Consider the following 27,244-nt stretch of genomic DNA (forward strand, 5'->3'; position numbering starts at 1 on the left):
AATAGTGAACAGGCAGCTTTAATTCTGTTGGTCGGCACCCAGAACCTAATGGCGGACACCGCAATTTACACATATTGAGGTATGCCAACTCACTTTGATCATAATGGTGCACACACATTTGTAACAGTCCACTCCGAAAGGCACATAAAACATAACACATGCAATTGCAGCAGCATTTATTTAAAAGAAAGAGTTTGTTTAAGTAAAAGAAAAATACTTATGACAAATGATGGGTCAAAAAAGCTACATTGAATGTTAATAGTTCACTTCAAGCATTTTTGTTTACATAGCAAAAGTTACGAAATGGCAAAGAAAAACAATAGCTTTATAATGAAACAAATGATTTACAGTCTGGACTGTTGAATTTTGTTAGTTTGAGATTGGAAAAGCACTTAGCTGTTTGTTGTTGGAAACATGTTGCGGCATTTTGAGATGACAGCAGAGGCTTGTGAAGTTACAAACGAAGCTATTGCAGCAACTCCATTTGTCATATTTTCACAACATAGTATGCTAGTGAAGTCTCTTCTCGGTTGGGCTGCAAAGTCATCTGCAGTGGCGTTTAACAGGCCACTGGCTGAATAGATGTAATTATTGATGATAATGCATAGGTTTAGCATGTCACATTTATTACTTGTTAGGCACACCTAATTCTCGTTTCTGTACTTCATACACTGTTTGTGATAATTTTGAACTGCAATATCACTGTCCGTCACATTTTCAGATGACTACGTCAATCACAAATTCACAGTCAGTAAAATCACTCTTACACATGATCCATAATTGTAATTATGCTCACAGTGACAGTTAATGCTTCAAAAACTTGATTGTTCATTAAGGAGACAAATATATTACACAGTTTTATGGAGCCTTGGCTCTTACAGTGTAGTGTATTGTTAAAAGCTGTTTCATTCACACGGCAGCAATAACTATTAATATCTAAACGTGAAAGGATTCTCAGTACTAGTGGAGAGAGCGTCCAGTTAGTAATCCCCAAACTGTACGATCTTTCTGTTCATAATGATCACTTCAGTTTTCATTACACACTGCAATGGTAATCCTCAGATCAGTAATACACGTCTTGCCATATTGCTGCACACACACACACACACACACACACACACACACACACATATTGGCTGACACACCCTCATTGTATATCGCTGCTCAGCCATTACTCTCAATCTGTGCTTTCATGCCTATGATTTACATAGCAGTTCTTCACGACATAATATTACAAATGCAGATAAAATATACAAAAGCAGATAAAATAAACAAAAGAATCCAAAGTCTTTCCATATTCAAGTAACAATAAGAAAACATATTTATCATAAGAGAAAAGGAATAAACTATTTTTTTTTTTCAATGAAATTTTTAGCAGGATGTATACCCAAAAATTTGTAACATTTTATCTTCTTCACTGACTCCTGTTAATGTCTTGCATCAATTGTTAGTGGTGGTTCTACTGTCGCTGTCTCCCCGAAAGCAATAATTGTAGCATTTGTCATCTGTAACGAGTACAAACTTTGCTTTATGTATGGCAAGTGGATGGTGGTATCAGTTATATAAGAAGTAAGGTTTGACCCATAGTTGACTCTTATGATGCTGTGTTGGAGTGACCCATTACTCCAGTTGCTAAAATCAGATTCAGATCAGTTGTTTATAATACAAGTAATTTAAAACTTACAATATTTTCTAAAATATGTAAATGATGATTTCGGTTGAGAAACTATTGTGGGACACACATTTGATGTAATAAGAAAATTTTTTCTACTTAAATGTGACACCACTTTTGAGTATTGAAGAAAAGACTTTTTAAATGCTTAGCATAAGAGCTGATGTTTCTATACTAGCTGACAGTTTTGAGCTTTGCATGTTTTCACACACCACTTATTACAGAGAACAAAATTTGTTATGTGCGGATGTGTCAAATGTGGTTAATAAAGGTATCGGAATGGTTTATATGGTAAGCACTTACATATTTATATTTTTTATATGTGTGGTGTAAATGGTTCTACTTATGTCGTCACACTTAAATGTATGTCATATTGGGATTAAAAATGCTGCAGTTGTATTTAAATCATACTGTATTACATTAATGTATGTGCATAAAATATATTTTTCTTAATTGTGATACCGTAATTATCCACTTTGGTAATGCAAGTAAGTGTGGAGGCATAAAAATTGTAGAGGGAGACCAGGGCATGAGTACAGTAAGTGGGTCCAAATAGATGTCAGTTGTAGTAGTTATACAGAGATGAAGAGGCTTGCGTGGGATAGACTAGCTGGAGAGTTGCATAAAATCAGTCTTTGGACTGAAGACCACTGAAAAAACAAAACAAAACAACAAAAACAACAACAATGAAAAATTATTGCTTCAAGCTGTAATTTTGTAGAATAAATGATTCTGTGGTATCTATCATTTGGCTGAAGCCTATATCATGATGGCAGCAAACATTTCTTACACAGTATTAAATGTCCGGTAATATGACTAAACATAACTGCTTAATAGTACATACGAAAGTGTCTTACAATTATTGAATGTTCATGGTATTCAGAAGGCAAAATGCTTTATCTAAAATAACATAGAATATAAATTTCTTTGTGTGGCATGTTGATTTATAGTTAAAACTGTGGATGTATCACGCACATAGCTGATCACATATGTCATATCTTCCACTAAAACGAAGCTGTAACCATCTTCTAGACTTCTAATATTTAACATAATACAAACTGGGAATTATTTCATGTGTTGCCATGATATTGATGCTGTTATGTTCCCGTATTGATATGGTGTTCTTTAACTGTCATATGTAAAATGAACCATGGACCTTGCCGTTGGTGGTGAGGCTTGCGTGCCTCAGCGATACAGATAGCCGTACCGTAGGTGCAACCACAATGGAGGGGTATCTGTTGAGAGGCCAGACAAACGTGTGGTTCCTGAAGAGGGGCAGCAGCCTTTTCAGTAGTTGGAAGGGCAACAGTCTGGATGATTGACTGATCTGGCCTTATAACAATAACCAAAACGGCCTTGCTGTGCTGGTACTGTGAACGGCTGAAAGCAAGGGGAAACTACGGCCGTAATTTTTCCCAAGGGCATGCAGCTTTACTGTATGATTAAATGATGATGGCATCCTCTTGGGTAAAATATTCCGGAGGTAAAATAGTCCCCCATTCGGATCTCCGGGCGGGGACTACTCAAGAGGATGTTGTTATCAGGAGAAAGAAAACTGGCGTTCTACGATCGGAGTGTGGAATGTCAGATCCCTTAATCGGGCAGGTAGGTTAGAAAATTTAAAAAGGGAAATGGATAGGTTAAAGTTAGATATAGTGGGAATTAGTGAAGTTCGGTGGCAGGAGGAACAAGACTTCTGGTTAGGTGACTACAGGGTTATAAACACAAAATCAAATAGGGGTAATGCAGGAGTAGGTTTAATAATGAATAAGAAAATAGGAATGCGGGTAAGCTACTACAAACAGCATAGTGAACGCATTATTGTGGCCAAGATAGATACGAAGCCCACACCTACTACAGTAGTACAAGTTTATATGCCAACTAGCTCTGCAGATGACGAAGAAATTGAAGAAATGTATGATGAAATAAAAGAAATTATTCAGATAGTGAAGGGTGACGAAAATTTAATAGTCATGGGTGACTAGAATTCGGTAGTAGCAAAAGGGAGAGAAGGAAACATAGTAGGTGAATATGTATTGGGGCTAAGAAATGAAAGAGGAAGCCGCCTGGTAGAATTTTGCACAGAACACAACTTAATCATAGCTAACACTTGGTTCAAGAATCATAAAAGAAGGCTGCATACATGGAAGAAGCCTGGAGATACTGACAGGTTTCAGATAGATTATATAATGGTAAGACAGAGATTTAGGAACCAGGTTTTAAATTGTAAGACATTTCCAGGGGCAGACTCTGACCACAACCTATTGGTTATGACCTGTAGATTAAAACTGAAGAAACTGCAAAAAGGTGGGAATTTAAGGAGATGGGACCTGGACAAACTGAAAGAACCAGAGGTTGTACAGAGTTTCAGGGAGAGCATAAGGGAACAATTGACAGGAATGGGGGAAAGAAATACAGTAGAAGAAGAATGGGTAGCTTTGAGGGATGAAGTAGTGAAGGCAGCAGAGGATCAAGTAGCTAAAAAGACGAGGGCTAGTAGAAATCCTTGGGTAACAGAAGAAATATTGATTTTAATTGATGAAAGGAGAAAATATAAAAATGCATTAAATGAAGCAGGCAAAAAGGAATACAAACGTCTCAAAAATGAGATCGACAGGAAATGCAAAATGGCTAAGCAGGGATGGCTAGAGGACAAATCTAAGGATGTAGAGGCTAATCTCACTAGGGGTAAGATAGATACTGCCTACAGGAAAATTAAAGAGACCTTTGGAGATAAGAGAACCACTTGTATGAACATAAAGAGCTCAGATGGAAAACCAGTTCTAAGCAAAGAAGGGACAGCAGAAAGGTGGAAGGAGTATATAGAGGGCCTATGCAAGGGCGATGTACTTGAGGACAATATTATGGAAATGGAAGAGGATGTACATGAAGATGAAATGGGAGATACGATACTGCGTGAAGAGTCTGACAGAGCACTGAAAGACCTGAGTCGAAACAAGGCCCCCGAGTAGACAAGATTCCATTGGAACTACTGACGGCCTTGAGAGAGCCAGTCCTGACAAAACTCTACCATCTGGTGAGCAAGATGTATGAAACAGGCGAAATAGCCTCAGACTTCAAGAAGAATATAATAATTGCAATCCCAAAGAAAGCAGGTGTTGACAGATGTGAAAATTACCGAACTATCAGTTTAATAAGTCACAGCTGCAAAATACTAACGCGAATTCTTTACAGATGAATGGAAAAACTAGTAGAAGCCGATCTCGGGGAAGATCAGTTTGGATTCCATAGAAATGTCAGAACACGTGAGGCAATACTGACCCTACGACTTATCTTACAAGCTAGATTAAGGAAGGGCAAACCTACGTTTCTAGCATTTGTAGACTTAGAGGAAGCTTTTGACAATACTGGAATACACTCTTTCAAATTCTCAAGGTGGCAGGAGTAAAATACAGGGAGAGAAAGGCTATTTACAATTTGTACAGAAACCAGATGGCAGTTATGAGGCGAGGGAGATGAAAGGGAAGCAGTAGTTCGGAATGGAGTGAGACAGGGTTGTAGCCTATCCCCAATGTTATTCAATCTGTATATTGAGCAAGCAGTGAAGGAAACAAAAGAAAAATTCGGAGTAGGTATTAAAATCCATGGAGAAGAAATAAACACTTTGAGGTTCGCCGATGACATTGTAATTCTGTCAGAGACAGCAAAGGACCTGGAAGAGCAGCTGAATGGAATGGATAGTGTCTTGAAAGGAGGATATAAGATGAACATCAACAAATGCAAAACGAGGATAATGGAATGTAGTCGAATTAAGTCGGGTGATGCTGAGGGAATTAGGTTAGGAAATGAGACGCTTAAAGTAGTAAATGAGTTTTGCTATTTGGGGAGCAAAATAACTGATGATGGTCAAAGTAGAGAGTATATAAAATGTAGACTGGCAATGGCAAGGAAAGTGTTTCTGAAGAAGAGAAATTTGTTAACATCGATTATAGATTTAAGTCTCAGGAAGTCGTTTCTGAAAGTATTTGTATGGAGTGTAGCCATGTATGGAAGTGAAACATGGACGATAAACAGTTTGGATAAGAAGAGGATAGAAGCTTTCGAAATGTGGTGCTGCAGAAGAATGCTGAAGATTAGGTGGGTAGATCACATAACTAATGAGGAAATATTGAATAGCATTGGGGAGAAGAGAAGTTTGTGGCACAACTTGACCAGAAGAAGGTATCGGTTGGTAGGACATGTTCTGAGGCATCAAGGGATCACCAATTTAGTATTGGAGGGCAGCGTGGAGGGTAAAAATCGTAGAGGGAGACCAAGAGACGGATTCAGAAGGATGTAGGTTGCAGTAGGTACTGGGAGATGAAGCAGCTTGCACAGGATAGAGTAGCATGGAGAGCTGCATCAAACCAGTCTCAGGACTGAAGACCACAACAACAACAACAACAACAACAACAATGTAAAATTGCTTCTTTAATCCCTGTTTTGTCTGTTACAAAGTTTAACTGCACATTAGGTTGCTTGAAGAACTATGCAAAATGTGTTGGGTACCTGTAAATGTAAGCAAGGTAGATGTACTTAGACCATATGTTTTCCGGTGATTTTAGCTAACAATGTGACACTACATAGTTACATTTCTTGTGCTTGACTAGTGTCTATTGTCTTTATCATTGGCTTTTGTCATGCAAGGAAAGTCATCCTGTTCTTGAAGGCCTACTTTCAGTGACTCTTGTTTGTTTGTTTACAGCCCATTCTGGTTGAACCCAAAACCCACAGACAAAATTCTGGAGTTTGCTCAGGGATATTTTTTTGAATATTTTGTTATAAGGAACCTGTGCCCCTTTCAGTCTTGACCCTCAACTTCACATTCAATACTGTATAGTTATGTTTCATGTTTATTCTTCCAGCAATTTTAGTTTTCTCTTAACAGTGATACATAAGAGTATGGACAGGTTCACTGATGAAGGTTGGTCAATATGCACCTTATGGTTCACTGAATGCAATGGAAAGCAGCAGTGACAACCTTTGCTGAATTGTTCCCAAAGCAACAGCGACCACATCACAGTACTTAAGCATCTTGTTTCATTGATAGCATATTACAGACTTTTTCACTGGTCTGAAGATATTTTTATAGAAACAAAGATAACTGGTAGAATTAACTTAATAAATTGTGACCTCATTTTATTGGAGACCACAGAGCCCTTATACCAGAATACTCGGAAAATATCACTGAACAAACTCTGAAATTCTTGGAGGAGTTCGTATTCACTCCGTATTTGCATCTTGTTTACAAAGTGCTGTATTTATTTAACACAAATAAGTCGCAGACAGACAGCTTTACGGACATATCTGGGGGCATACTACTAGTTCAATCTTTGTTTTATTTGTTTGCAGGCTAGTGGAGTGGAGTCTGAATAAAGTACTGCAAATAACGTCAACCTGTTGTATGCAGGTTCCAATTTCTGCAGTTATTACACAAACAGATAATGCTTTGGATTTGCTAAAGTACTATTTTAAAGTGGTATAACTGCTCAATTTCTGACTGCTCAGGGGCAGCAGTGTCACCTATAAATGTAAAAGATACATCCTGAAAGGAAGGTATTACTGGGAATGCATCTTGCTATAGATGAATTGTTGTGTCTGATAAATATTTTAAATATTTGTGTTTTATGTAAAACTTTGTCTAAATACAATAAGAACCCGGGAGCAGCCTTATAAGAGATTAGGAAAAGTCTGAATATTTGTACTGTACATTTCTGTAATGTTCAATAAAATTTTGTCTTTTTGATAGTGTATTCTTTATTTAGTTAAAAATTGCTGTTGTTTGCTAACATAATGACATTGTATTTATGAGTGGGAGTACTGAGAAAAATAGACAAATTCTGAGGTTTTGTGAAGCTTCTCTAAGTGTTGAATTGTGCTGTCCTGTCATGACCAACCATACAAATCTTTGTCCTATTAGTGCAAGAATTTGTCTTTAAGGGTGTGGCTATGATTTTATGTCATATATTGAACAGTAAGGCCTCATAAAAAAAAGGTTGTTGCAAATATAAAATGAACAGTCACAGTTGACAGTTGTGTGCTGTTGATACAAGTAAGTCGTTTATAAACAACTGCAATTTTGGTGGATCCGCAAGGATATCTGCTGTAAGTTAATATAGAAATTACAGTCTTTTTTACAAAAACAAAGAAATGGAATAAAACCCCATTCAGATGGACCTCAGAAAAAAACGCGTTTTATTGTTTTCTATTGAATAAAACTGTATTTTCTCTTCTATTGAATTAGCCTATGATTGGTCTTTGTTCTACACTATGTATTCCACAACATAGATACTTGGTCAAGGAAAAGAAATTGCAAAAATGAGCAGAAGTTTTTGCTGTGTGGTCAGTAAGACCAAATAAATTGAATAATAAAAGCATTATACTTTATTCTGGTGTTCATGAAAATGGTGCATTTCCTTCCATATCAAAATTATTGTTTAACATATTGGTTTCCCCTATATTTTTAAATTTAGACATACCATATACATAACTACAGACCAAACAGGTATGTTAATGCAGATCGCAAATAATGGATGTGATACAGCACATGCTTAAGGGCACTAAGAAGTTAGGTGAAAGGCTAATGGCAATATAGGCCAGAAAATATGAAAGGCAAGCAGTAGTTGAGAAAGGAGTGAGATGGAGGTGTAAAATATCCCCTCTGTCATTCAGACTGTACATTGAACAAGCTGTGAAGAAAACCAATTAAATATTTGAAAATGTAATTAAAGTGCAGGGAAAAGAAAGAAAAACTTTGAGTTAGCCAATGACAGAATTGCAGTGTCAGTGATGCTAAGGACTTGAAAGAGCATTTGAATTGAATGGATTTTCTCATGAAAAGAGGCTATGGTTGTTAACAAAAGTAAAACAAGGTAATGGAATGTAGTCGAATTAAGTCGGGTGACGTTAAGAGGTTAGGAAATAAGACATTAAATATAGTAGTTAACTTTTGCTATTTGGACAGCAAAATAACTGATGACAGGTGTAGAGAGGATACTGCAGACTGGCAGTAGAAAAAAAAAGTTTTGGCAGAAGTAGAGAAAATGTAAATGCAGACTGGCAGTACAGAGAAAAGTGTTTCTGAAGGAGACATTTGTTAATCTGAAATATGTATTTTAATGTTAAAAAGTCTTTTCTGAAGTTATTTGTCTTGGAGAAGTGAAACATGGATGATAAACATTCCAGCAAGAAGGGAATAGAAGCTATTGAAATGTGGTGCAGGTGGAGAATGTGTAGACCGGATAATGAGGTATGTATGGAAATAGATGCTAATACACAATACACTGTATCCATAGTAAATTTGTGCCAGTATCTGCAAGTTGCTTTCCTAAATAATTATCCAGGAAGTTCATTTAAAAAAAGGGAAAAAAGATGAGCCATGTGTAGTGACGCCACCAAACATCACCATGGAAACTGAGGATCCAGTGCAGCATTACTATAAACTGTTGTGGTGCCACTACTCAGATGGCACTGATTCTCAGATGTGCACTCTGATGGGATCACGCCAGACTCCATCATAAAAGCAGGCCCAGGGCTGGCTTAAGCCAGTGTTGATGTGAGCCATGGGATTCATGCTGTGAGTGCTGCTATATTGCCTATTGTGTTATTCTGGTCTGTTATAATTTTATTAGCTGGTGCTCTGATACGACTTCGATTGGACTTTTCTTTGGGAATAGGGAGGTAAAATGGCTTTCACTGGTTCTAGCAGCAATTTATATATGTATCTCATGTTGTAAATAAACTCAGTTGTTTGCAGGTGTAGATGGCCTTTTACAAAAGTGGTGGTGACTCGGGATCTGTGATGCATGCAAATCAGTCTTTGAACAATTATGTAATTGTGCAAGACTGCAAGTTTTTAACCATTGAATATTTACAGCTCCTAATGCAAATTGTGCAGGGTTATCAGAAGGTGACAGCAGCTATATTATTAGCAGTGCAAGTGTTAGCGAATGTAGCAGGAACGTCTCCCACTCCACCTACGTTTATGCCCTTTCAACCATTTAACGAACAGTGTGAAGACTGACATAGTAAACTGTCTCAGCTAACAGAAAAACTAGAGCCATTAGTGAAACTGGCAGAACTTGAGTTGCCTAGAATGTTCTTTATTGTAATAACATTTTTCAATGAAGAAACACATTATCGCAGGAAAGTCAGAATTTTAGCAATGCAAAAGAGCCACCCACACCCCAGTCAATAATATGTGTATGCAGCTGCCAATCTACAGGGATTAAGCAGGAATTGCAATGTTAAAAGTTCATGAGGGCAGGACTCGGCAGACATTCTAATCAGCAACTCAGTGCGACTTGACGGCTGACTCAGAAGTAAGGAACTATGTATTAAGGGAACTTGATCCATCTCATGGAACTTACGCGAACAGCTTAAGCCCACAAAACTATCCATGCAGCCCAAATGTGTTTCTGATGGAAGAAAATGTCACAGCATACAACTCTGTGGCACTGGTTCCACAGGCATCACACCACAAACCAGGTGGCCTCATGAACAACCACACCAGTGGCAACTGGCCTTATCAGTTGTAGTGCCATTACCCAACTGTAAACATTGTTTCCTTTATCATACACACACCGCGTGCCTCTAACAGACATGCCACAGGTGTGGCAAAAAGGACATCTGCAAGAAGTATGTTTGGCAGTTCCAGTGTGGATACATTCCTATGTACAAAAGTAAACCAAGTGAGTGAGCAATTTGTGGAAATGCACTTTTCACTATGCAGCCTGGAAGATGTGCTTGGACATGGTCATTAACAAACAACCTGTGAGGTTATTTTTGGACACCATTGCTTCTCTCATTGTTAAACCAGTTTACTTAAGTTTAGGGTCAGCACCATTACAGGTAGCTGAGACAAATTTTTGGGCCAATGATCATTATCATGTGCCTCAGGAAGGAAAGCTTCCTGTTTTACTTACTTATGAATTCACTCATCCAGTTTATTTTCTGATGATAGCCGTCCCCAAAGTGGACAGTATTTTTTGGAGTAGCCCGTTTCCATGCTTTTGGATTGAGTGTCTGTGAAACAGTGTACATCATGCAATCTGAAGGACTTTCACTGCTTTAAAGATGGATAGTGATAAATATTTCTAAATTTTCTCTGCTGGACTAGGGAAGAGAACAGATTTCAAAGATCACGTCACTTTTAAAGTAATGATGGCCCCTTGTTGTTTGAGTGTCTGCTTGGTGTCCTTGGCTCTTAATGATTGCTTCAGAATGGAGCTGGATAGCCTCTCTGTTGAAGATGTTTTAACGACTATTTACCATAGTCTATGGGCCAGTCCCTTGGTAACAGTAAGCAAACCCAGTGGCACCTTGAGACTTTGTGGCACTTTCAAAATAACAGCCAATGCACTAGCTAAAGCTACTGATCTCAGATGAACTCTTTGCAAAGTTATAGATTCTCTGTAAAACTGACCTTGTAGAGTCATATTTTCGATCCCCATGATAGCAGCATCAGAAAACTTTCCTCCCGCTACACATGCATCTTTCATCATTTTAAACAGTTACCTTCTGGAATTTCTTCAGCCCCCTGCCGTATTTCAGCATTTTGTGGATCAGCTACTGCAGGGAATTCCCAAATGTGCTGCATACCTCAATGATGCCAGGATAATCTTCACAACCTCGAGCTTTTGTTCATGACAGGCAACAAGAGCACTTAAATGCAAATGTGCAAGTGTTCTTTTATGCAATCCTCCTTGACCATATTTGGGATTTCCTTCCCTGGTAATGGAGTTGAAACAATGAAGGATTGTGTTGCAGCAAACAATAAGATGCAGCCACTTGCTCTCACAAACATCAGAGTCTTACAAATGTTCTTGGATAAGATCAACTATTGTGGTTGATTCATTGCAAACCTAGCAGAAATTTCTTACCCAATGAGCCAACTGTAGCACCAAGCCATGAGGTTTGAATGGTCACCTCACTATGAACAGGCCTTCCAGGCTTTAAAAGATTACATGCAGCGGGCACCATGTCTAATGTCATATACCTCTGATAGTAGCAACAGATGTATTCCCCCGTGGTTATGGTGCAGTCCTATACCATAAAAACCTTGAAGACACTAAGCACCTTATCGCATATGCTTCTAAAGATCCTATTCGCTTCTCAGCAATGCTGTTCTCAAATAGAGCAGGAGGACCTCGCTATTATTTACGGAGTTCAGAAATTGAAATTATTTCCTTATGAATGTAAATTTCATCTTGTCAGATATCATCACATGTCGCTCATCACCTTTCACCCTGAGCATCGCTTACCAGACCAGACAGCCTTGTCTACTTTTCATTATACTATCACTATCAAGCAGCAATGTTACATGCAGAAGATACACTGTCTCAGTTCAGATCTGAATTGGGATTTTCTGTCTTTCCTTTAACATTGCACAGTTTTGCAGCCATCACCTATAAGAACCCGACTTTAGGCTGCCTTGTTCTCCTTGTACAACAGGCTGGATGCACCTCCCAGGCCCAAATTTCCGCCCTATTTGCCACCGTTGTTTCGCCTACCCCTAAGTCGAGGAGTTCTGTTGTGGATCTTGGATGAAGAACACTGCTGAGTCCTAATTCTTCGCCTGAGGCTGTGAGAGCTGCACCTCAAGCACACTGCCCATTGGGGCATGTCCTGGATGCAAAGTTTCAGGTGACATGTATTCTGGCCAAATATTCACTCCGACACCACAGACCTCAAGTGCCAATGTTGCACCTGTCAGCCCCATCAACCTGCACATCCCCAGTGGTTTTCTCCCTGGTTTGACAATGTTTAACTGTTGGAATACATCTACCTAGATTTTGCTGGGCTGTGTTTAGGCTCTGTGTGGTTGGTCATGATTGATTCCTTTTCTCACTTCCCTTTTGTGCTCCACATGCCACAAGTTACTTCTACCACTACTATTGCAGCCTTGAAAGTAGCTTTGCCCTTGAAGGTCCCCCATCTATCTTGGTTTCTGATAAAGGTTTTTAGTTCCTACGACTTCAAACAGTTTTGCATTTGTAGTGTGATTCAACATTTTCGCACAATTTCTTTTCACCTGGCCTCCAACAGCTGTGAGGATCTCTATCTGAAACTTTAAAACTCAGCTCTGCAAGGAAATGGTATCAGACACCACATTAATGCACTCTGCAGCTTTCTAGCAACATACAGGCCACCCCATTTGGTGCAGCAGTGGTAGGGGGCGGGGGTGGCTGCAGTCTGGTGGAGAGGCTTCATGGTTGCCCAAACTGCACTCTTTTGAAATGCTGCTGCACCAACCACTGGTGCACATAATTGCTGAGGCTTCTTCCTTGTGGGTGGGTGCCCAGTGTGGGCCTGACAGTTCAGACAGTACCCAACTTGATTCTGTGGGATGATCTACGCCCCCCACCATAGTAAATTTCTGTCAATATCTGACAGTAGGCTTCCTAAAAAATTATCAGTTAGTCCATTAAGAAACAAATAAGCCATGTGATGGGGCACCATCCAAGTCATTGTGGAAACTGAGTAATTGGCTCACAATTAGGCTGCGTTCACACTTCCGGCCGGGCCGGGCCGGGATGACGCGTACTGGCTCGGCTCGTGCCTAGCCAGCTCAGGCCGACGTGTAGTGCATTCACAATGTGCGCCGCGCCGAGCCGGGACGGCGAAATGGGGGAAAATCCACTTCTCCGATTTTCATGTTTTAAAAATTCTTAGCGGTATACATCATTTTATGAACTTATTTTTTTCCTTAAAAGCTTTACTTACGTCGAGAAAAAAAGAAAGAGTCTACTTTTCATTTCGTGTGATTTCTTAGTTTCGTAACGCTTCCCAGCCGATTTTGAAGAAAGTATGCGACTAAAAAATCTGATTTTTCTACACGTGGTAGAGTAACATCTTAGCTTCGTATTGAATCATTTATCTTTCCATATTTCTTAGCAGTCATTGTGAAATTATGCTATTTGTCAACGTTGTGCACTTGATTTACAAATCTTGTAGTGAAAAAGTTATGTAGCGGGTAGCTTACTGTTAGATCCATTTTAGACCATACATTGTTGGGAATGAAATGTAGCTAAAAGTACCAAAAAGTTTTTGAAATGATAATGATACTGATATCTGTCTCTGGTCACAAGTAATGCGAGCTATTCAGTGGCGTCAGTGCCGCGTCCGCAAGTTCACGTGGTTTCAGCTTGGTTTAGTGTAGTCATATAATGCAGGACAGAAAAAAACTAATTACTAGTGATCAGCGCAGACCTAGTGTCAGTCCCTCGTATTATTTTAATGGTCTCATTGTCTGGATAAAGTGTCTAAATAGAAGTGTCAATGACATAGGTCTGATAAAATATGATGTAAAACTAATCACAAAAACAAACTGGAGATTTGTGATACGTTTACTGCAGAAACTGAAGCGCAATTCTGTAGTCTCGTTGTCTACTTTGACAGAAAAAATAATGGAGAGTTAATGAAACTACTGTAGATCGACACAGATGTGTGTTTCATTGTTCTTCATTGTTTTTTTTCCTTCCTTGGCGGGCTGCGCTGCACTGTCAAGGTAATCCACACTCTTTGGCTAAATGGCTGTTAGCTGCCGGAGGCCAAATAAATAAATTTTAAAAAATCCGTACCCTTTGACAGCTGACAAGCAAGTCAGTAGAGAACGCAGCTGCAGTCAACAGTTACTCGCATTTAGCTAGTCTGTGCTGTCTTGTAGAACAATCTCTTCACTCTTTTATTGGTATTGTTTTGACTCTGCAGTAACTCGTTGAGTTTTGAACTACAGATGAACTAGGAGGTTATGGATTCATCCCATAAATAGCGACAGACATTTAGGAGAGTGTTTTTCTTTACATGAAGAACTTAAAAACTATCCTGAAAATTTTTATTCATATTACAGAATGAATCATAATACATTTCAGTATGTGCTGCAGAACATTAAAGACAAAATTTCGAAACAGAACACAAATTTTCGCAGAAGTATAATAGCAGCAGAAGAAAAATTTTGTATAACGATAAGGTAAGATTCGTTAGTACACACTTTTTGGTTTGCAGTAGAACTTTGTACAGCATTCACTACCCCAATTAATTGTAGTCATGCTTTTGTATTTTAAATTTCACAAATGCTACCTCTGAGGGGAAGAGAGTTTATGGGACTCCTGAGAATCATTAGGAAGTAATTAGCTTCGTCATTTTGGGTAATGTCTTGCTATGCCTTCAACGAAAAATCGCAGAAATACTCCTTCAGAATTTTCCAACTTTTTTCTTCATGATGCAGCGCTTGGCAGTCGTGATGGTTCGTCATGTGGAGCCACTGATGACCTCACAAAATTCTTTTCATTACCTTGTAAGATAGACAGATTGATAGGCGAAGAGTTTTGAGATAATACCCTTTGACTCAGTGGTTCTATTTCCACTGATAAGGACCTGTGCATAGCTCTTGGAACTTAGGAAAATCATATGACAGAACAAAGCCCGAGTGGAATTGCATTTTAATATACTATTCGCTGGATCACATGACCTTATTTTGCCAAGTTACAAAAGTTATTCTTTGTAACTGTTTCTCAGGTCTTTGCATTCCGATTTCATTATTTTAATTGAAATAATATAGAAGGGTGCAAGAAAATGTCTTTAATTATTTATTGTTGTATAACAGTGAAATGACATGGACTAAGTAAATACCTACTGTGCAAACAAAACTGTAAAAACTTTGCCCAACACCACACTTGCGTAACACATTTTACGATTTTTTTTCTCAGGTATCTGTCCACTGGCATCTCCTTTCATGCACTAGCATCGTCATTCCGATTAGGAGTGTCCACCGTATCAGTGGTGGTGAAAGACGTTTGTATGGCCATGGGAGTCACTTGCTCCCATTCATTCACCAACGCCAACTGTTTCTCGATTTAAAGAAATTGCCAGTGAAATGCATACGAGATGGGGATTTCCAAACTGTATTGGATGTATAGATGGGAAGCGCATACGTGTCCAGTGTCCTAAACTTTCTGGCAGCGTGTTTTACAATTACAAACAGTATTATTCGATTGTACTCTAAGCAGTTGCTGATGCAAATTACAAATTTATAGCTGTAGATGTTGGTGCCTACGGTAAACAGTCTGATGCAGCTGTGTTTAAAGAAAGTATGTTATATAAGAAACTTACAAATAGGGAGCTGTTATTACCGCCACCAACAAGACTTGAAGGAATGTGTCAGGAACTACCGTATGTCATTTTGGGAGATGAAGCTTACCTCTTATTAGAGAATTTGATGAGACCTTTTCCTCACAGAAATTTGGACAATGAGAAGATTCTATACAATGATATGCATTCCAGAGCAAGAAAAGTTGTTGAATGTGCATTTGGTATAATGACCAATAAATGGAGACTACTGAGGAAGGAAGCTGAAACATCCATTTACGTATTAAACATCCATTTATGTAGCTGATCACATAGTCAAGTGCATTTGTCTGCTTCATAATATTGTCATTGACAGAGAAGGATGCAATGAAAATTTTTGTAACAATGCTGATATGCAGACAGCTGGTGCCAAATTCTACAGAAATTCCACATTACGTTCGAAAACTGTCAGGAACACTTTTGTTGAATATTTCGTTAAAAATGCAACTTAAAATAATTAACAAACCTTTCAAAAATAAATTCTGGAATTGAAAGTACTTAGCTATTTACTGTATTTTTGTGTATCTCATTTCATTATAAATAAAACAAAAAAATTATAAAGGAAAATAATTTATATTGTGTGTACTATCTGAAACACACTCCTTGGTTACTTCGTTCCATAATCTGGAAACTGCATCATTACTGTCATACTAGCCGAATTTCTGATACCAAATTGATGGACACAAGGTAATGTCATGTATATGTTATTCTGCATTCATTAAAGTAAGAACATCGCAAAAAGATGTCACAGACAACAGCTTATAGTAACGTGCCACAGCATGACTTTACAATGCATTGTCATCTGATAGGGACACATTTCCATCCCTCAGTGACACTTGTATCTGTCTCTGTTTACAAGTAAATGCGAACTATTCAGTGGCGGCAATGCCGCGATCGTTGGCAAGGTATTGTTGTAAATGCATGTAAATACGGTAGATTAAATAAGTGAAATAAAAGTAATTTTGCATGTATCATTATAATAAACGTAATTCTTCCTCACTGATTGTGAAATGTGAGGTAACATCTTAAAATAAAAGACGTGTGCAGTCACACTTGTCATGAAAGCAGAAGGGAGACGTGTGATGCGTGTACTGCAGAAGCTGTAGTACTGCTCCACAAGCTCGCGCCTGCGGTCGGCTTGCGCCGGCAATATTAAACGCTCGGGATGTCGTCGGCTCGGCTGCCAGTGTGAACACCACAGTTCAAAACCATGTGTTTGATATCAAAGCGGGCGGCGGCCCGGCCAGGCTCGGCTCGGCCGGCCGGCAGTGTGAACACAGCCTTACTGTCGACTGCCTTTGTGCCAGTACTTAGATGGCACTCGTACTCAGGCACACCTTCTGACTATATCGCAGCAGACTGCAGTGTATAAGCCAGACCAGGGCCAGCATAAGCCAATGTTGAAGTGAGCAGTGGAGTGCACACCACAAGTGTTACTATGCCGCCTATGGTGTTATTCTAGTAGAATCTATTTGTAATAGCCGAAATGCTGATACAGCTTGGATTGGTCATTGCTTGAGGAATATGGACTTAATATAGCTTGCACCATTCCTAGTTGCATCTTATTTATGTATTTCTGGTTGTGGATAAATTATGTTGTTCGGGTTTGTAGATCACCTTATAGGAAACCAAGGTAAACAATATGGGAGATGAAGTACTGGTGGAAGTATAAAGCTGTGAGAATGGACCATGAGCTGTGCTCGGGTTGCTCTGTTAGTAGAACACTTTCCCACAAAATGCAAGGGTTCTAAGTTCAAGTCTTGGTCTGACACACAGTTTTAATCTGCCAGAAAGTTTCATAGCTAAAGGGATCAAAATATCATGTTAGGGGAAAAGGCAACTTTATACGAAGACCACAAAAAGCAAAGATTCAGTATTTCTTGGAGTCTATTAAATACCGTAATATTTCACAGAAAGTCATTATATGTCCACAAATATGAATATCATGACAGAAATTAATAATACAGATAATAAGTTTAAAACTGTATAGGGTATTGTGAGATGGTAGATTGGAAACCAGTCAGTGCACAACATATTACCACAATTAAACTGAATGATGATGATGTGACTGATAATTCGCAAGATGTGAGTATTTTTAATAATCACTTTCGAAATGCAGCTGTAAAAATAGGATTAAATGGTTCAGTTGAAGAAGCAATAACGTATATTAAAAATGTCAGACCACAAAAATGTAAGCAACTGGAAGGAGCACCAGACTTGCTTCATTGAAACTAGCAGAGCTATAAAAGTTCTCAAAAACAAAATCTCATATGGCGTTTGTGGGATTTCAAACATAATTCTGAAGAGTTATTCCAGCTTAATAAGTAATGTCCTTAGTGATATGCTACGCATCATTGGCACAGTGAATTTTTTCAGAGAGAGTAACATATGCAATTTTTAAAACACTTTATAAGAAATGTGACAAAAAATACTTGCATAGTTAGCCTCATATTTACTTACATATGTCTTTTTAAAAACATTTGAATATGTAATCTACTCAAGAGTAATCTCACATTTGAGTAGTAACAATTTGCTTAGCACATCACAGTTTGGTTTCCAGAAGGGTTAATGAATGAGAATGTCATTTATATAATCACTCATCAAAAATTAGTAGCTTTAAATAATGAAATAACACGAGCTCGTACTTTTTTTGTATTCTTTCTAAGGTGTTTAATGCTTAGATCATTTTGCTGTCTTTGAAAAACATAAATTTTACTGAACTGATGGCTGTATAAACAACTGGATTAAATCACACTTAACAAACAGAATGTAAAAAGCTGTGCTGGGAGGATTGATACTTTCTGGGGATGATACTAGTATTATAACAAAACCCATTGGAAAGAAAGTGACAGAAGAAACTGTTAATGATCTTCTCAGAGAATTCTCTGAAAATGGTTTCTCCTTTAATTTTGAGAAAAAACTCTGTATTCAGTTCTGTAAAATAAATAGGATGTAGCGCAGGAACAGGAGTCAGTAAACAGGGTAGAGTGCTCCCCAATTTTTGGGTGTATATATTGATGAAAACTTGAACTGAAGGAGCAACAACAGTTAAGATGAGCTGCTTTTACTTTTTGTGCAATTGCTAGCCTTGGAAACAAACAAACAAATCAGTCTTCCAACATATTTTACTTATTTCCAGTCAATAATGTAATATGGAACAATTTCTGGAGTAACTCATCACATAGAAAAAAGAAAGAATGTAGATGCATGATTAGGACAGAAAAATATGCTCAGCTAGTAATGATACATATGCTGTTAAATGACTAGTTCCAAATCATTTAGTAAAAAAATCATTCAAATGATTTAAGGAACATGTAAATAATTCACTTGTATACAGTTCAACTGTTGCTGCAGTAATTTCAGCTATCTTGATGTCTGACCGAATGAGAAGTATTCTATCATATTGTAACTACAGAGATCTGAGAAGCACAGGTTTTTGCTCTCGCACCCAAACTTCTGAAAGGTGAGAGGCAAATAATGCCTCTAAATATATGGTGTTACGACTGATGGAATGGAACAGTCAGCAGTGTTACATGCAGGGGTTTCATTTAGAAGTGTGGCCAGGAATTAATTTGTTATACCAATTAGGTATGGTAAAATTACAGTCTGTTCTGACTTCATATTCAAATGACTGGACTGAGATTCACACACTCATCCCTGCCTTTCACAAGCAGTGCAGTACCAATTACACAGTCTGAGTACACGTCACACATTGGTTCAAAGGTTCAACCTATTTCAGGCTCTTTTTCATTTCCATTCAAACACTAATTTCTGTCTCAACAACCACTCTAAGACTGTGTAAAAGCCATACTCTCTGTTACAAATGTGAGAGATGCTGCAGTTTGAAATATAGGAGGAAGAGCTAGTAACAAGTTGAAACTTTGAGTAGGTCAGTGAGGCATGCTCGGGGTATAAATGGTTGCAAATTGTCAATGGAAGGCAGGGCCAAAGAGTTTGATCCCAGTCCCCCACAGTGTTTTAACTACTTATATACAGTCAAGTGCAGTAGCTTATCACCTGGCTAATTTATTTAGCCTTGTAGTACAGAAGTTGGATTTCTGACTTGCGGCCTGTTGTCACAGAGTGATTTACTCCAGCTTACTTCACATCAAGTGCCAATTTGTTCCTTATTACTGCTGTTGTTTGGATTAGGGGTGTTGACACATGGTCATTAGGACTCAATTTGAGGTAACATATGGTCAGAAAATTAAAGTAATAATAACAAAACAAACTTCATCTTAGCAGGCCTTGAAAGTACCAACCATCAGCTGTGTCATCTTCAGTCCATAGGTAAACTGGATGCAGATGTGGATGGGCATGTGATGACCACACAACTTTCCCAGCCGTTGTCAGTTTTCATGACTGGAGCCACTACTTCTCAGCTGAGTAGCTCCTAAGATGGCCTCAAAAGGGCTGAGTGCACTCCGCTTGTCAACTGTGCTCGGCAGACCCAGTTGGTCACCCTTCCAAATGCTATCCGTGCCAGACAGAACTTCACTGATCTTAAGGGAACTTGTGTTACCAATGTGACAAGGCCATTGGCAAAAGTAATAAAAAAGACCTTGAAAATGAATATTTACATTGATATAAAAAAGGCTCGAAATGCAAAAACTCAGTTAAAAAAAGAAGGAGTAGCTTACTTGAACTTCGATAGTAAACTCTCCAGGATTTTTGCCTCATCATTTAAAATAGAGGGCACATTGCCAAAGTTATGGAGTGACTCTTCATGCAGAGATTGTGTATATTCAGCTTAAAATAGTGTGTGGTGGAAGAATCAATACAGTGAATGGCAGTGACCAGGCAGGATGTACACTGGGAGTATTTCATGTCACCTCTGTGGCTGAAAGGTGCCATGCCATGACTAGATAGGTTTCACTGATAGGAGCTTGTTACCCTCACACATCCGGCCATTTTTATTTTATTTTTATTTTCGGCTGATACTACCCTGTGTGTTGTAACCCTACAGAATGAGCGCACATAATCTAAAGACACAATCTAAAGACATATTTAACCGAGAAAACGTTTTACTCATTTGATGAATACTTCAACAGAGAAAAGTAGTCTTTGTTAGTATTTATATTTACTGTTGTTTGTTTATGTTCTTTTTGTTCCTATTTGTAACCATATACTTACTGTGACAAATAGGCTTTTGCAATGTCATAAACTTTGCATAATGTATTATTCCTATGACTTTATTGTAGTTCATTATTATTTTTGCAAGTCTTATGTAATTTATGTCTAGTTCTGCTCTTGTAAACTAATTGATACCATGGTCTGTGAACATATATTACTCAAGTCGTTCTACATCCTAGCGTCATACGCATAACAGGATCTATGGAATTTGTAGATAAATAAAAAAGGTAAACCAAACAGCGTGCAATAGAAGTGCCTTCGTGACTTGCCTAGAGAGGTCACTTTGCAACCTGGACAGACAGTACAGCAAATGCTGTGCTGTGTGCACAGCAGCCCTGTATAAGTATGGCTTACTGGCCCTTAGCCTTACTTATGCTTGCTTACTTAATGCATGTCCACCTAAGAGACAATATATTGATGTGTTCTGCAGTTATGAGACTTTGTACTGTTTTATACTTCATCCAGTGTCACTGCGAGTCTTTCCATGTGGAAGCAGGTAAAACTTGGTTGGTTTTACTTCTGATGATGTGTCTGTACAACATTACAAAGTACTTGGCAACAACGGTGAGATTCTACTCGATTTGTTTCATTTCTTGATTTGATATACTGCCAACATGTCAATGAAGGACTCTCTTCAATCTCTTGTTTAAGAACAGTGAGTTCTCACCAACCAACAGCAGGCACTCTTCGTGGCACTAAACAATTTTGCAGCCTTCTTGATGTGCCAGGTTAAACCATTGTTGACACGATCCCCACCGTTCCCTCCATATGATGATTCTGCAGGAGATTGGAACACACATGAAAAATGCCATAGGTCCAATCTTGCGTAAGGATTATTTTCTTCGCGGATTTCTCCTCATTTTTATCATCTTCTATGTCAGCTAGCTTCTCTTCAGGAATATGCCAACCTTTCTTTGGACAAAGTGTGTCAGTTGCTCTCTAATTATCACTGCAAACATACTCATGTTATTGTTGCTCGTCTTGAGTTCTACCATTGACAAAAGTGATCACAACAGGCATACAGAACTTGGGCAGTGGTACTTCATCAGCTCAGCAGTCACTGCCAATTTGTTACTGGAGCCCACCAGGACTCATATACTGCTTTAATGGTTCGTGGTGCCATAATACACCTGGCCCCTGATAGGAAAGTTCATGAAAGTGCTTTACGATGTGAAAATCCCTCTTTCACAGATCTGGACATTGATCAGTCTTGCAGGAAATCAGATAGAAGTTTGGTGTAAAGAATCTGCCTCTCCATCTCAGCTTCTGTCATTTAGCTCTTGGGAAAAAGATGAAGTCATGGCCATGCTACTGCAGCCTCCATGCTGCTTGGGGCAGCACCATGCTAAGCAGCAGGAGCAGCAGTTAGCATCACATCAGCAGCCACTTGCTCCTCTTCTGTCTTGCCCTTACTGTTTTGCTCAACATGAGCAGGCCACGTGTCCAGAGCATTGTAGTCCCAAATTAACTCTACGTTGAAGTATGTGTGATGGAAAATATGTTAAAAAGGCAACTGGACATGGCTGCAGTAATGACTTTGTTAAATTCTCAAACATATGTGGATCTTGGATCACCAACATTGTCATCTGTCTTTCATTGGTTGGTGAGTTACAGGTACCCATCTTGGGACAGTTTTCTTCTTCCATATGGTACAATACAGTTGTTCAGCATTTGACATTTATAGTAGCGAATGATGCCCACACTGAAAATTTATTTGGGTTAGACACATTCAAAATTTTTGGGTGCTCTATTCCTGGTGAAGTGCATCTGATATCAGATCAGGTTCCATACCAACAACTAGATGCACTCTGCTTGGAATATTCCTCCCTGGTTTTGTAAGGTTAGGATGTGCCACCAATTTCAAGGCTCACATCACAGTGAAACCGACAGTGCATACCTGTTTTTTAATGACCACCCAGTCCCAATACCGTCATGGAAGGAATTCAAATTGGAACTTGATCAACTTACATCTTTGGGATTATCATGCTTGTCTCCTCTAGTGAATGGTATACTCAATTTGTAATTGTCAAGAAAACATAACAGCAGCCTTCAGCTTTGTGGTGATTTTAAAGTGTCTGTACATTCACAGTCCTTTACCCTATTAGAATGAAATCAGTACAGCTTTCTGAGGTCCAACATTTTTCCCAAATAGACTTGTCAGGAGCCTACTTAAAACTCCCACTGGATGATATTTCCAAATGTGTCCGCATAGAGAATATCCCCTTTGGGTTGTATCAATACCAGTGTCTGTCATTTGGCAGAGTTAGTACCCCTGTCATTTTGCACCAGTTTTTGGAGTTACTGATGGCCTCCATGCTGGGGTGCATTAACTTTCTGGACGATATTGAGGTCTAAAGTTCCTCAGCAGATGAACATTTGCAGAACCTTCATACCTTACTCATTGTGCTACAGGCTGCCGGTTTGAAATGTAACTTGGACAAATCATAATTTTTTCCACCGTCTATCGTCTGTCTGGTTTTGAAGTCTCACGTGCTGGCATCAAGCCCTTATGCTAGCATGTCGATGCCATTACAGTGTTGTTGCATCCTACATATGTTAAAGAGTTGCAAGCCATTCTTGGAAAGATCGCATAATACCATAAATTTCTTGCTGGAGCAGCCACATTGGCCCAGCCACTTTATTCTCTCTTACATAAAAGTGTTCATTTTGACTGGTCACTGACCTGCGAGTATTCTTTTCCCCTACTAAGGTCAAAATTACATTCAGCACCTTGCTTGGTTACCTTACAACAAGGCAAACATCTTATTTTGGCCACAGATGCCTCCCAGTACCGCCTTTGGGTGATTCAGGCACACAATATATTCAGACTGTTCTGAACACCCTGTTGTATACACTTCCAAAACTCTGAATCAGGCGCAATAGTACTACTCGTAGATAGAAAAAGAAGCCTTTGCTATTGTGTATGCACTTAAAGAATTTCCTTTACAGATCTAAGTTTCAATTGATTACTGATTGTAAATCTCTAAGTCCTCATTTCAGCCTTCAACATCTTTACCGGACAAAGCAGCCCATCACCTGCAAAGCTGGGCTCTGTTTGTCACACTATAACTTATGAGATTCATGTCTGCCTCATAGCACAACATGCTAATGTGAATGCTCTTTTTTGCTTGCCAATTGGCCCCAATCCAGCATTTGATCAGAATGGACTGTTGTGTTTTCATTTAGAAGTCGAAGCCCAGAACACTACTGATGGTTTTCCATTTATCAGTTCTTGGATTTCGGTGGCTGTTGTGGTCGATCCTGTCTTATATGGGGTTGTTCGGTTTTTTCACCACAGCTGGCTGGATAAACCACCAGGCTGAGCATCAGATCCTTTGTGTAATTATTATGCTCTACATCTTCGCTCTGCAAACTATCATGAGATGCATGGCAGAGATTATGTCCCATTATACCAGTTATTAGGGTTTATTCCTGTTCCATTCACATATGGAGCATGGAAAGAATGATTATTTGAATGCCTCTGTGCATTCAGTAATTATTCTAATCTTGTTCTCGCAATCCCTTTGTGAGTGATACACAGCAGCTTATAGTGTATCCCTAGAGTAATCATTTATAGCCGGTTCTTAAAACGTTGTTAGTAGACTTTCTCAGGGTAGTTTATGTCTGTCTTCTGTGTTAATCACAGCTGAACCTAAGTGAACATTCCATTTCATATCCCTATAAAGTATTATACCCAGGTATTTGTATGAGTTTGCCAATTCCAACAGTGGCTTGTTGATATTATAGTCATAGGACACTACATTTTTTTCGTTTTGTGAAGTGCAAGATTTTACACTTCTGGACATTTGGAGCAAGTTGCCAATCTTTGCACCACGTTGGAATATTATCAAGATCTGATTGAGTATTTATGCAGCTTCTCTCAGACAGTACTTCATTATAGATAACTGCATCACCTGCAAAAACCTGAGTTTACAATTAATATTACCTGCAAGGTCATTAATACACAACATGTACAGCAAGGGTCCCAACACACTTCCCTGATCCACACCTGAAGTTACTTCTACATCTGACGATGACTTTCCATCCAAGATAACATATTCTATCGCCCCTACCAAAAAGTCCTCAATCCAACCAAAAACTTCACTTGATATTCCACATGATAGTACTTTTGACAATAAGCTTAGGTGCAATGCTGAGTCAAATGATTTTTTGGAAATAAAGAAATACTGCATCTAACTAGTTGCCTGGATCCAAAGCTTTCAGTATGTCATGTGAAAAAATTGTGAATTGGGTTTCATATGATCAGTATTTTTGAAATCTGTTCTGGTTGGCATCGAGGAAGTCATTCTGTTCAAGATACCTCATTACGTTTGAGCTCAGAATATGTTCTAAGATTCTGCAGGAGATCGATGTCAAGGCTAATGGATCACTTCTACTAGCCTTCTTCTAGACGGATGTGACTTGTCTCTTTTTTCCAAGAACAGGGCATGGTTTTTCATTCGAGGGATCTACAGTAGATTATAGTTAGGAGAGGGGCTAACTCAGCCACAAATTCAGTATAGACTCTGACAGAGATTCCATCAGGGCCTGGAGCTTTTGTTCATTTTTAATGATTTCAGCTTTTTCTCAACACCACTGTCATTAATACTCATTTCATTCATCTTTTAAGTGGTACGAGGATTAAATTGGTTCAATTCTCCTGGATTTTCCTTTTTAAAGGAAGATTGGAAAACAGAGTTAAGCATTTCAGCTTTTGATTTCCTCCTCTCAATTTCAGTTCCTGTCTCATTCATTATGGACCAGACACTAACTTTGGTGCCACTAACAGCCTTTACATATGATCAGAATTTCTTTGTATTTTGTGGAATGTCATTTGACAATATTCTGTCACGGTACTGCTCTCTTGGCTGCCAAATTTGTTTCATTTGGCATATCTCTATCTATAACCCTATACTTTGTTTTACACCTATTCTGCTGTAATCTTTGTTTCTTTAGAAGTTTCTTTACAGTGACTGTATACCATGGAGGGTCCCTCCCATAATGAACTGTTCTACAGGGTACACATCAATCCAGTGTGTGGCCAACTATTCTTTTAAACTTGAGCCAGAGTTCCTATACATGCTCCTGACCTGTGCTTAAAGTTTCAAGATCCTCATTGAGATATGACACTACTGACTTTTTATCTAATTTATTATAAAATATATATCTTTCAGCTTGTTTTGGTTGTCCTTTGTACTTTGGTTATCGTTATTGCCACAACCGCAGCACAGTCCCTGATACCAGTTTCGATGTGGACATCTTCAAAGAGGTCAGGTCTATTTTTTGACATTAGATCTAATATATTTCCATCATGATCGTGGTTCCTAACTATCTGTTCTAGGCAGTTTTCACAGAAGACATTTAGTAAAGTTTCACAGGATGTCTTATCATGCCCACCACTAATAAAGCTGTAATTTTCCCAAGTAATTGTTGGATGATTAAAGTCTCCACGAATAATTTGGGAATTTATGTACAAGTGAACTGAGGTTTTCTCTAAGGTTTTTGGCTTCACCAGGAGAAGAGTCTGGTTGGTGATAGAAGGATCCAATTATCATTTTATGCCCACCCCTGACACTGAGTCTTGCCCAACAATCTCACATTCAACTTAAATTTCTTTCTCGGTGGATTTGAGTTTCTTGTCTACTGTGACAAGTATGCCACCTCCATTTCCCATTTGCCTGTCCTTTCAGTATACACTTGAATGTTTACCAAAACTCTCACTGCTATCAGTTTAAGGTTTCAACCACATTTCTGTACCTAGTATTATGTGAACTTCCCTGCTTTCATAAGTGCTTCAAACTCTGGTACTTTGCTGTGAATGCTTCAGCAGTTTACCATAAGGCATCTCTCTATCTATAGCCTTATACTTTGTTTTACACCTATTCTTGCCTGTAGGACGCTTTTCTTTTGATCTTATACTGATACTTCCGGGTTTCTTACAGCTATCATTACCTGGATTGGGTGGAGAGTCACCTAAGCTACAAAAAACCCTTATGTGCACCACACACACACAGTCAGCTACCTGAGCAGCAGCCTCGGACGTGTAGTGCATACCTGACATGTTTAGGAGGACCCTACAGTTAGCAAACCCTATGGCACAAGTTCAGGAAGTCACAGCCTAACTTGTCACAGAACCTTCAAAGTCTCTTGTTCAGTCATACCACTCGACTCGGAACCAAAGGGACATGATCAGTTCTGGGGACAATGCTGCAGATTGGTAGCTTCATTAAAACTCCATGCACAAGGCTGGTCGTCTCAACTTTCTCTCCCAGTTGCTGGAATGACCCAAGAATGACCATGGAGCCCAGATAA

At 38.8% G+C, this 27,244-nt stretch overlaps 1 protein-coding gene across 4 annotated transcripts in view; it reads left to right on the forward strand.

Moving 5' to 3' along the window:
- LOC124797823 (aldehyde dehydrogenase, dimeric NADP-preferring-like) overlaps positions 1-7,418 on the forward strand; it is a 115,206-nt gene extending 107,788 nt beyond the window's left edge. For all 4 annotated transcript variants that reach the window (XM_047260854.1, XM_047260851.1, XM_047260850.1 and 1 more), the window contains one exon: positions 7,025-7,418. Coding sequence is in view for 1 of the 4 variants with exons in the window: in XM_047260852.1 (XP_047116808.1) it covers positions 7,025-7,048 (24 nt within the window). In the remaining 3 variants the exon portion in view is untranslated. The remainder of the gene's footprint in view (positions 1-7,024) is intronic.
- Positions 7,419-27,244: the final 19,826 nt, after the last annotated feature.

Source organism: Schistocerca piceifrons, chromosome 5 (assembly GCF_021461385.2).
Source record: "Schistocerca piceifrons isolate TAMUIC-IGC-003096 chromosome 5, iqSchPice1.1, whole genome shotgun sequence".
In the NCBI taxonomy this organism is placed as follows: Eukaryota; Metazoa; Arthropoda; class Insecta; order Orthoptera; family Acrididae; genus Schistocerca; species Schistocerca piceifrons.